This window comes from Diospyros lotus, chromosome 5 (assembly GCF_014633365.1).
Source record: "Diospyros lotus cultivar Yz01 chromosome 5, ASM1463336v1, whole genome shotgun sequence".
Lineage (NCBI taxonomy): Eukaryota > Viridiplantae > Streptophyta > Magnoliopsida > Ericales > Ebenaceae > Diospyros > Diospyros lotus.
In genome coordinates this window covers 15,810,259-15,822,566 of record NC_068342.1, presented here as the reverse complement: position 1 = coordinate 15,822,566, position 12,308 = coordinate 15,810,259, and the positions used below count along the sequence as shown (strand labels likewise).

The 12,308-nt window shown below is 36.7% G+C and overlaps 1 protein-coding gene across 4 annotated transcripts in view; it reads left to right on the top strand.

Annotated features, from left to right (window-relative positions):
* The window catches only part of LOC127802584 (beta-amylase 7-like), a 44,010-nt gene that overhangs the window by 13,938 nt on the left and 17,764 nt on the right, over positions 1–12,308 (top strand). For all 4 annotated transcript variants that reach the window (XM_052338473.1, XM_052338472.1, XM_052338471.1 and 1 more), the window contains exons 4-5: positions 539–616; positions 965–1,168. In XM_052338473.1, the coding sequence (XP_052194433.1) occupies positions 539–616; positions 965–1,168 (282 nt within the window). The remainder of the gene's footprint in view (positions 1–538; positions 617–964; positions 1,169–12,308) is intronic.

Sequence of the window (12,308 nt, the reverse complement as noted above, 5' to 3'; positions counted from 1 at the left end):
GTTGTACTTGCTTGTGCCATCATATTGATCTCCCTCATGTCATCTTCAATTCTTACTATCTCTCTATCATCTCACAATTTCATTAATTCTTAACTGCTTCTCTTAATTTACTGTACATCCAGTTTGGCATCATCATCCCAGCTATATTCATCTGCTAGCATTTTTTTTTTTAAATTTCCCCCATAAAACCTAGTTGATCTTTAATGGTGTGTGCCATTACATAAAATACCTGAAGCATTGTACTCAGGAACACATTCCCATAATGATATGACAAACTAAATTGTTGATTTAATTCTTATGCAGATAAACTCATGCATACATACTGCACTATAGCTGTCATCTCAATGCCTTTTTCATTTTAAGAATAATATATGTCCCACATCAATGTTGGTATTCATAACCCACAGGCCTGGGTCAAACTAACTTCTATTGACAAACCACACTTATGTTCTCATTTTATGTTTTTAATCTTACAATACAGTTTGAATGCCTTCTGAGGTTATTTTCCTTGTCACGTGTTTCTTGACCTTTCTGTTAGGTTGCCAATATTCCACAAAAGTTACAGGAGCGCGATTTTGTGGGCACACCTTATATTCCAGTTTATGTGATGCTCCCAGTGAGTTCCAATAACATGTTTGATCTCTTACCTCTAATCTATTTTAATCTTCATTACATAATTTATTTACTCATTCTGACAATTTGTTATATAATCCTTTCCTAGGTGGCAACTTTCTGATTTTTTTGCAATATCATTAATTTTTGCGCGTGGAACAGTTCTCCATTCACACTTTCAGTCAACTTCAATATTTTTACTTTTGTTTCCTCATCGTACTATAACCTGAGATATAATATTCTAAAACCAGTGTGTATATTTTTTTTTTTTGGCCCTATACCAATGTTAATCATGACCGTAATTCAATTGGTTCTGCTGCAATTGTAATAAGTACACACTTGTGAGTTGCAGTTGGGTGTCATCAATATGAAGTGTGAGCTTGTCGATCCAGATAGTCTGGTAAAGCAATTAAGAGTTTTGAAATCAATCAATGTTGATGGTGCTATGGTTGATTGCTGGTGGGGTATAGTTGAAGCTCATTCCCCGCAGGAGTACAATTGGAGTGGCTACAAGAGGCTGTTTCAGATTATACGTGAGCTTAAGCTGAAGTTACAGGTCAGTTATATTCATAAGGATATGCTGTCATGCAAAATGATGGTTTCATCTTTTATCGTCCTATATTGAACAATGCAATCAAAATATTTCTATGCATATGAGATGAACCTTGATACTCAATTTTAGATTTTGTAATTTCAAAGTTATAATCAATCAAATACACCATGTGAGATTTTGTAATCCTAGCCTATCACGGTCCATTGTGAGTCCCATGACCAACTGCTAATCCTTAACTAACCAAAGACCCATTAAGATTAAGCAAGCCTCTGTACATATCATATCATGATAATAATAACAATGTCGAATAACTGAATCATAACAATATCTATTCCAAGAATAAACTGAATAATTGTTTGTACGATCCCTGCCTATAACAATCTTGGAGCAAACCAATAAGAAAATTAAAAAGTTCTAAGACAAAACTAATACCCACAAAAACAAAGTGGGACATACCGAAGCGCAATAACCAACCTAATTGAGATAAACCAAATTGTCTTCCTCCTTCACACTGTCTAATGCGCTAGTTCCACAGTTGAGTAGTCACTTAAAAATTTATAAGAATCTATAATGAGTCCAAACCCAATGCATAGAACAATATATATATCGTGGGGAATCGAGACAAGCAATACGTGGTTTTATACAAGAAATATTTTCTCATGAAATAAACGCAAGAAAATTTATTTTTCGTAATAAAGCAAATAAATTCTTTTTCAAGAAAATTCTTTCTTCTCCAAATAAAACTATTTTCTTTTTGAAACTTATTGAGAAATCAATATTATGCAGAAACCCAAACCAAAGAAACAAGAGTAATTTCAATTACTCAAACCAAATATCATTAATTAATATTATTCACCAAAGTTTGACCTCCAATACATCACTAAAGGATTATTTATCGACAACTAATAGATAAAAATCTACTTTAACTAGGATTCCTTGATCTGATCTATTAAGATTATAAAGATAATCCTAATTTAATTAGGATTCTAAGAAATAAAAGAAATCAAAAGAAACTAGGAAACAAATTAAAAATAAATAAACTAATAAAACAATATTAATTTCTATTTTTACGTCTAAAATATTATTTTCCAAAGTATTTGTTTCTACAATCTTCATCATTCTCCTTTGGTTGAAAAGAACTTGGCTCCGACAAGTTGGACTGTATATACCACTAAGAGCTTAGGATCTAAGACTGAAAAATCCTATTCAGTAATGCAAGTGTTATTTGAATCTAGTCGATCTTTCCATTTGACAAGAAATCATCGATAACCACCACAACAGGAAGAAGCCACAATCTCATCGTTATGCACAACATCAATCACATCCTTTTGTTGGGATATGTGGGATACAAGGAACCTAGTGACCGGCAGGAACACTAGTAGGCAAGAGAGGAGGCTCAAATGTGCCTTGGTAAGGAGTTAAATCTTCCTCATTGAAAGTAGGACTAATATTCATTTCATCAAGTAAGTCAAGTAAATAAGCATTAGGTCCAAGTTTTTAAATGATAGGAAAGGGGCCACTAGCTTGAGCATGTAGTTTCTTGAAGGAATGATTAGGGAAGCTGTTAGCGGATCAAGTCCATGGGCGATCAACTAGATCAAAAGCTAATCCCTTCAAAGACTTTTGTCCCTATTGGCCTATGTTGAAACTAGGGCTTGTTAGAGAAAACCTTTCAATCTCTTGCACACTAAGTATGTTGTAAAACTATTCTCATTCCTTTTCATAACTACAAGAAAATATTTATAATCACACACTAAAAGACTCCTACTAGGAGACAAATAGAAACTAACTGTAGTCTCCTAATCCAATAGGAAAACAAAGACTCCTAATGACACAGAGCTTTCATTTTATTAATTTTAATAATTTTAATAATTTAATTATTTTAGGGCCTATTTTACTATTTTGTAGGAAGATTTAATTTATTCCTTATTCTAGAATATTTAAGATTCCTATTTTGTTCTAGAATATTTAGGATTCCTATTTTGTCTTTGACTTAGCTCTAGTTTTCCTTTCTTAATTAAGATTCATTTATCTCTTAGAATAGGGATTGTAAAACCCTCTATAAATAGTAGGGCCTTAAGTTTATTTTATTCAGTCAATAACATAATTTTTTCCCATACAATTGATAGAGTTTTCTCTGGTTCTTACACCTTTGTGCTTGTGCGAGGATTAGCGACTGTTTTCCTTTTGTTTATCATGCTATTCGTTACATTACCTAATAGTAATAAGAAACTAACTAAAATTAGGAATAGGAATAATCCTATTCTAATCAAAATAGGAAAAGAAATAACCCTATTCAGTCGTGGGTTTATTTCTATGCTTATAAATTTGGTTAATTGGAGGTCGAGTGGTATCTCCCCTAACATCGCCCCCTGCTTTGGAAATGTGTTTGTTTGCAAGCTCAAATGAAGGAAAATTGGCCTTAAGAACCTCCTCTTGCTCCCAAGAAGCTTTAGTTGGAGACAAATCAACCCAATGGATAAGAAACTCCCTACAACCATTTGTTATGTACCTAGGGTTTAGCCTAGGGTTTGGATTGGAAATCGGAAGAATCCAAGGGGTTTAGGATCAAGAACATGATGATTGGAGGGGAAATTAGACAGAAATGGGGGGAGATAATGGATAGAAATGAGGGAGAGTTGCAGATCTGAACAGAGAAAGAGAGAGATTAGAGAGAGCTAACAGAAACGGGAGGGAGATTGAGAGAGAATTCAAGAGAAGGAAAATGAGAGAATTCATTCATCAATTCAAAACATCCTTACCCTCCTACAATAGTGGCTTATTTATAGTCTCATAGCCCCTGCACCCATGTGCAATACAACCGTTTGGCCTCAGCCCATGCACCCAAGTGCAGTACAACTGTAATCCTAACAAATTGAAAAATATATCCTAACAATTATTATATCCCTATTACAATATTACCCCTCTATTGCTCCTAGGGTCATGACACCATTCTGGATGTGAGTCCAACATAGGTTGAGGGCGAAAGCGAGGTGTTACCCTGCATGGCAAGTAGTCCACCATGAAAGCACTTCAGACACAAAACATGAAACATAGTGTCTACTTGGCTGTCCATTGGCAAGGATAGCTCGTAACCAACGTTGCCAAGGTGGCAAAACATGTGAAAGGGTCCACAGAAACATAGAGATAACTTCTTATTGACATGAGAAATTATCGAAATCTATTTGGAAAGTCGCAACTTCAATAACACCCAATCCCCCACACCAAATTGTAGATACCAACAGTGTTGATCTACTTGTTTCTTCATGATAACCTGGGCTTGTAACAAACAATCCCTTAAGGTCTGCAAAATGGATCTTGTTGTATTAAGGCATAATCCACAGCCTCTAATCAGGTTGTACTCAAATCATAAGATCCACGGAGGAGCGCGCCCGTAAACCACCTCAAAGGGTGTGGCTTGCAAGGCGGAATGAAGCCCTATGTTGTAGCAATTTTTGGCCTAAGGCAAACAATACAACCATTCCTAAGGTCGATACCCCATAAAGCAGCGGAAGTTCATCTCAATGGTCCGATTAACCACTTTAGTTTAACCATCAAATTAAGGATGGTAGATTGAATTGAAGTTAAGAGACGTGCCAGCCAATTTAAATAGTTCTTTCCAAAAGTCACTGGTAAAGGTAACATTGTGGTCATTAACAATAGACTAGAGCAACCCATGTAAGTTGAAGACATTGTCAAAAAAAATACGAGCCACCAACTGCACTAAATAGGGATGAGACAAGGGAATAAAGTGAGCATACTTCGAGAAACAATCCACCACCACAAAAAGGACGCTCTTCCCTTGAGATTTGGGTTGTCCCTCCACGAAGTCCATGGAAAAATTAGCCCGTATTTGTTGCGGCTTGGCCAGAGGATGTAACAATGCCTCTAGCTCTAAGTGCTTGATCTTATTGTGTTGACAAACGACGCAAGACTGAACATACTCTTTGGACTTGAGATTTCATCCCTTGCCAATAGAAGTTTGATTGTACCCAATGGAGAGTTTTCTGGTATCCTTCATGTGTTTGATCATGAAAGATAAAATTGTCTCCCTGAGAGGGGAATTGGAATGGAGATACACTCGTTTCTTGAATAGAATTAGGCCATTATTAACTTCCCATGGTAGGTCAAGCTCCCCTTGCTGGATTTTAGTCAAAAATTCCCCCAGAACTGCTGACCCTTGAATTTCCTCTTGAACGGAGTAAAAAATAATCAATTGAGGCATAGAAATGGCCATTAGGACCCCCACATCTTGATCCCTATTAGACAAGGCATCAACGACAACATTTTGTTTTCCTGAACGAAATTCAATTGAGAAGTCATAGCCAATTAGTTTACTCAACCATTTCTGAAGTGGAGAAGAGACTTTTATATTCCAATAAGAATTTTAGGTTGTAGTGGTCAATTCGTTCTAGGAAGGACCTGCCCCACAAGTATGTTATCCAATGCTTGCCTTTACCAATCCCATCAACTCTTTCTCATAAGCCGAAGGGCAAAGGTGTCGTTTTGCTAAAACCCAACTGGGGTTATCCCCCTTGGTGTAGCATTGTGCCAATACTAGCATCATAGGCATCACATTCGACCACAAGTGGTAGAGAGAAATCTAGCAAAATAAGTACTGGGGCCAAAGCCAAAGCCTATTTGTGGCAAATGAAGGCTGCTTTTGCAGCCTGATTCCATATGAAGGCATTCTTGTGAAACAAAGTTGTCAATGGTGGAAAAATAGGGCCAAAATTGAGGATAAACTTCCTGTAAAAACCTGCAAGTCTATGTAATTTGTGGAGATCTTGTATAGTGTGTGGTTATTGCCATTCCAAGATTGCTGTAATCTTATTGCAATCAACTTCCACCCCCTTGTGAATCTCTCTCTCTCTCTCGATTCTCCCTCTTTCCCTTTGTTCCTACCTTAATTTCTTTTCTTGTTCTTGAAATTCTTCTTGATTTCCCGAATTGTCCAGACCTCATCTTGAGGGTTGACACCCCCCATCTTTTTTATTTCGCCCAGGGAGAAGGGGGGGGGGGGGGGGGGAGAATTACACACACTCACTAACATGTAGTGTAGAAAATCATGTAATTACAATTTTGTATTTAAGTGTACAATTAATTTTATCTCCAGGCGACAATTTTTCTTCTTTAACCAACTTAGTTTATTCCCTTCCTTAATCAACTCCATATGGGTGGTTCCTCCCTTGTAATTTCTATATATGTATGTTCAATCAAATGAAAAAGTAAGGAGTTTTACGGTCCAAACTTCTTCATGGTATCAGAGCATTTTTTATTATAAAATTCCTCCATCATCCCAATGGCATCCTTCACCACAGCAGTCTCTACTTCTTCCTCTCAAGTTCTCGTTGTTCCTAATTCTAATGGACATTCGGTTGTGATGTTCATAAGTGGCAGTGGAAAAGATGACTATCTTAATGGTGAAGCCCCTAAATTGAATTCAATAGATTCGAAGTACAAGACATGGAAGGCAGAACACAATATGGTAATGTCATGGCTTGTCAATTCTAGGACTAATGAAGTCGGAGAAAATCTCATCGTCCATGAGATGGTACAAGAAATTTGGGATGCCGCAAAGGAGATGTATTCTGACACTAAAGACACAATAGAGGCATTGTCAAGTAGACCTCTCAGTCACCCAATATTTTAGTAGTCCAACTAGATATTAAAAACAACTCAACATGTTCAAAGTGACCTAAATTGATAGGCATTTCATAAAAAGAAAAATTGAAGGTGGATTTCCTACATGCTAAGGATCTACTGGAGACTACCTACTAAAGACTTAGTTTGAAGATGTGAAGATCCAAGCTAGGCTTACTTCATATTTATAGCCCAATTTGAGAGAGCGTGTAGATAACCATGTGCAGAAATATAGGAACCGTTAGGCAGTTAGGCAAATTAATAGGGACAATTTAATTGATTAATTATATAGTTATTTGTTTTTCTAAGTTAGATAGTTTTTTTTGTGTTTAACTATCTCCATAGGGCAATTACCATTTGTAATATATATGCATGTCCAATCCGAATAATAGATCAAGGAGTTTTATAGTCCAAACTTCTTCATGTAGTTCAGCCACTGAACCAATCCTTACAATCGCATGACCTAGTCACCTTGTTGAAACACCATGGTCATGTGCATGAAATCCCATTCAATTTTGCCTACCTGTCATGAACCTAGGGTTCATAACAGGGCTGTAATTGGCAATTTGAAGGATCCGAGAGGCTTAGGATTAAGAACAGAATGTTTAGAGGGGAATTTGAACAGAAATGGGGGAAGATAACATATAGGATTAAGGGAGAGATATTGAGAGAAAGGGGGGAGAAACAAGAGAGAAACGTGAGGGAGATTGAGAGAGAGAATTCTAGAGAGAAATGAGAATATTCCTTATCAATTCAAGCATGCTTTCTTCCTACAACAGTGGCTTATTTATAGCCCACTGCTCCTGCACCCATGTGCAGTCCGTTTGGCCTCACCCATGCACCCATGTGCATAACAACTGAAATTCTAACAAATTGCAAAATACCCTCTAACAACTATTTATATCTCTATTACAATTTTGCTCCTTTATTGCTCCTTGGGTCATGACACTAGCATACTCAGCCAGTCTACCCCTAAAATGACATCAAACCCTCCTAAATGGAGAACAAACAAATCACCCTTGAATGTCTGCTGACCCACTGTAAACTCAAACTTTTCTGCGCAACCTGGTGCTCCTAACTCGCTCACCATTAGCCACCATGCTTAAAAATCCTTGTTTGCCCCCTAGAAATGTTGTCAAGTGTGCTGTTAATGTGGGGCTCACAAAACTATGAGTGTTTCCTGGGTCAATCAGAATTAGGATTGGAATCCCTGTTACCTTAGCCCTGAATTGCATACTTTTGAGAAGTTATCACACTTATAATTGCATGTCATGATATGGCAGGCAGGCTTGGGTAAAAACTTCACTTCCTCCTCTGGTTCGTTTTCCTTATCACAATCGCTTACAATGGTGGTTCGGTGTGAATAACTCGTCACAATTAAAACACAGGCCCTTGGCATGGCATTCTACCATCTCCACACATGTCAACCGCTACTTGGGAGGGGTAGTAGATCTTGGTGTAGTCAACTGGTTACTGGTTGCAGTCTCCTTGGGAAACGCCCCATAACCAATTTGGACTTGATATTCTTTTGTTCATAAATGCTGGTCAATCGCATAGCCATGGCTAGCTCTGCGGTTGTTGTACTTCTACATCAATCTGTATTGATCCTTGCCCATTGATGTACATCTCAACCTCTTGTGATTTGGTCATCTTCTCCGGTCTTGCCAACAATTGCTCAAATTTCCATTGATAGTCTGCCATTGATCCCATTTGTTTCAGTTTGGATAGCTCTCCAAATCTGCTTCCTTGAATGGGTGGACCAAATCGGTTGTAGCAATTTTCCTTGAATTCTGCCCAGGTTAATGTCAAAGCTTACTCTTTAAAATTCAGGAACCAGATCTGTGCCTCTCCTTCCAGGTGAAAGGTTGCTAGGCCCAGTTTTTCCTCTTTTGTGGTCCATTGGTGTCGGAAGAAGTGCTCACACCAATTTAGCTAAGGTAAGGGATCCTTCTTGCCACTGTAACAAGGGAAATCCAACTTAGTATAACGTGGCACAAATCCACCTCCTGTATCAATGCCCCTGGCAATTTCTTCTTCTTGTTGTCTTGGCCGAGGCACACTGGCCTCCTCTGTACCCGACTCTGTGGAACTCCCTTTCATGGCATTCATGTCACGCATAAGGGTTTGTATCTGAGCTGACATTCACTCTTGTTCTGTTGTCTCAATCGCTTGGTATTCTTCTTGCCCCCACACATTCTCACCATACTGTTTCATGAATTCATCAAAAGCTTGTCAGAAACTGTTGTCACCCATGGCTGGGTCTGATTCCAATTTGTTAACGAATCTAACCCTTCAATCATTACAATCTATTGGAACCAGAGTGAGCAATCTCAAGAGTCTTTCAATTATAGTGGGAAGACTTGATGAACAAATGGCACAAGTTCTCAAAATACTAGGTAAGCAAGAGATCAGATATGATTTTGTAGAGTGCCCTGATTCTAATGAGTCTGTGCATGGCACACTCAATACTCCTACGATACACATTACTTCCAATAACATTACTTACTCACATGTGACCCTACCTCCTTTTGGACCTAGGCAACCCCATGATAGAAATACACATCATGAAGCACCTAGGTATCACCGTAGGCGTCTAAACTTTAAAGAACATGTAGGTGGCAATCCTAGAATAGACACACATCATCAAAGGAATCTATAAAGAGAATATAGGCAATCACCTCCACCCCATAGGTATAGGCAGGAAGATCATAGAGACAAATAATAGGAATGTGAAAGTGGATGTTTAGGAGTATGATGGTAGGTTAGGACCTAAAGTGTTTTTAAATTGGTTGGATGACATGGGAAATTACTTCATTTGGTATAACACGACTCATATTGAGAGGGTTCGTTTTGTCAAAATGAAATTGATTGGTTATGCAAAGAAATATTTTCAAAAGGTTCAACATAATTTGAAGAGATAAGTGAGCCTCCTATCCTATCACCCAATAGGCTGTCATGAAGCAAAAGTTGAAAGAGAAATACCTATCCTCCTTCCATAAGCGTCAGTTTTAACAACAATTGCTAAACCTAGAACAATTAACTTCAAGTGTAACTAATTACTTGGCCCAATTTGAAAATCTTCTCATCAGATGTGATTTAAACGCTGGTAGGTTCTTTCTTTACAATGCAAAGGCTTATAAATAGATTGAGGATAAACATTCAGAAAGAGATTATGTTGCACTCCCTCGAGACTGTAAAGGAAGACTATTGTAAGGCCTTACAAATAGAAAAATACCTTAAACTCTTGTTTGTCAAGTGTCCACACAATCATCTGACTCTCATCCATTAAGGTCCTTGTCATGAACCTAGGGTTTAGCCTAGGGTTGGAATGACAATCGAAAGGAGCTGATGAATAGAATCAAGAACATAATATTTGAGAGGAAGAAATGGACAGAAATGGGAAAGAATGTAGAGGGAAGTAGAGAGAAAATGAGAGGGAGATTGTAGATAAATTGTAGAGAGAGAATCAGATTTCATTCATTTAATTCAAGCATATCCTTCTCCTCTTACAATTGGCCTTTTTATAGGCATAACTAGATGTTTAACTAATTTCTAACAATATCCTAACAGCACCTATGTGCTTCTAACAATTTGTAAAATATCCCTAACTAACTATTATACCCTATTATAATAATGCCCATTTATTACTTCTAAGGTCATGAGAGTCCTTTCCTCAACCTCTTCCTAGAGATAGTAATGTCAATAAGGTAGTCTCTTATTCAGCCTCTAGGGATAGCATTACTCTGATACTAATTGATGTAGAACTTGAACTAAAGAAACAAGAGTAATCTCGATTACTCAAACTAAATATCATTAATCAATATTATTTACCAAAGTCTAACTTACAATATATCACTAAAGGATTATTTATAAACAACTAATAGATAAAAATCTACTCTAATCAGGATTCTAGGAAATAAAAGAAATCAAAAGAAACTAGGAAATAGATTAAAAATAAATAAACTAATAAAACAATATTAATTTCTATTTTTATGCCTAAAATATTGTTTCTCAAAATATTTGTTTCTATGATCTTCATCACAATACTTTTAGTTTCATGGGAGTACACTAAGCAAAACAAACCCATATAATAGTCAATGGCCACATTTATCCCAAAGTATAACCACGAGTTGATCTACGCATGTGATTAGCATTACCCGCTAACTTGCGTCGTCTAGCTGCACCAGGGTAAACATTTACTGCCGTTAACTTGCAGTATTCTATCAAAGGTCTTCCCAAAAATAAATTCATGTGTCAATCAACTGTACTAAAAGTTCAGTTGATAACAAATTAATCATCAACATTTAACAAACTGATTTATAATAAACAATCCAGGGCACTATACAGTCAAAATTAGTTAACCATTGAGTAGTTAGGAGGAGTAATAAGGAACTTGTCCTGACAATCTAGGCTCTAAAATTTTAACATAAACAATTTGGCATAGAGGAATAAAAGATTTTGAAAAATTATTTTTCTTTTCCCATAAGCGTTGCAAATTTCAGTTGAGATAAAAAGAAATTATTGCATGCATGATATTTGACAAGGAAATAAAAACCATTTGTCACAATATATATTGTCTACTCACCTTGACCGTGTTTGACTTTAAGGAACAAACTCGAATGTGAGCTTCTTAAGAACTAGGCTAGACCAAAACGTGCTAATGATTCCTTTCTTTAATCCTTATCTCTTCTCTCTATCTTCTACTTTCATCTTTGTGTGCTCTCTCTACCTACCCCTCTAAGTGTATATATACATCTACGAATGTATATTCCAACTTGGATTTGGGAAACCTATTCCTATATGAATTTTGAATAAGATATATCCTTATTTCTATATTTATTTAGGAAAGCATGTATACATACCTATGCCTACATGGATTTAGTGTAACATATATATAACAAGGATTTGACATAATCCACACTCCAGTAAGGATTTGGTTCCACAAGTCCTTCCTTAGCAAGGAATTGGTTTGTTTACTTATTTATTTTTAAACAAGTGATTATTATCTTTTCTTTTTGTGAGAAAATAATTAGGAGAGAAAAATCTAAGAGATTATACTCTCTTAGCTTACCATTATAAAAAGCATAATGGGCCTTAATCTACGAGCTTAACCTATGGCTAATTACAAGGCCTAATAATTATAATAAAACACACATAAAATATGTACAATTATACTAATAATTCTAATACTCCCCCTCAACCTGGAGAATAGATATCTTATGCACCAATCTTGTTACAAATATATTCTACTCGAGGATCCTTTAGAGACTTGGTGAAGACATCTGCAAGTTGATCATTGGAGTTAACAAACTCTATAACAATAACACCTTCAACCAACTTCTCTCTAATAAAGTGATAGTTGATTTCAATATGCTTGGTCCGTTCATGGAACACTGGATTGGAAGCAACGTGCAAGCCAACCTGATTATCACAAACAAGGTTCATAGGGGACACTTCACAAAACTTGAGTTCCTACAGGAGTTGTTTAAGTCAGACAAGC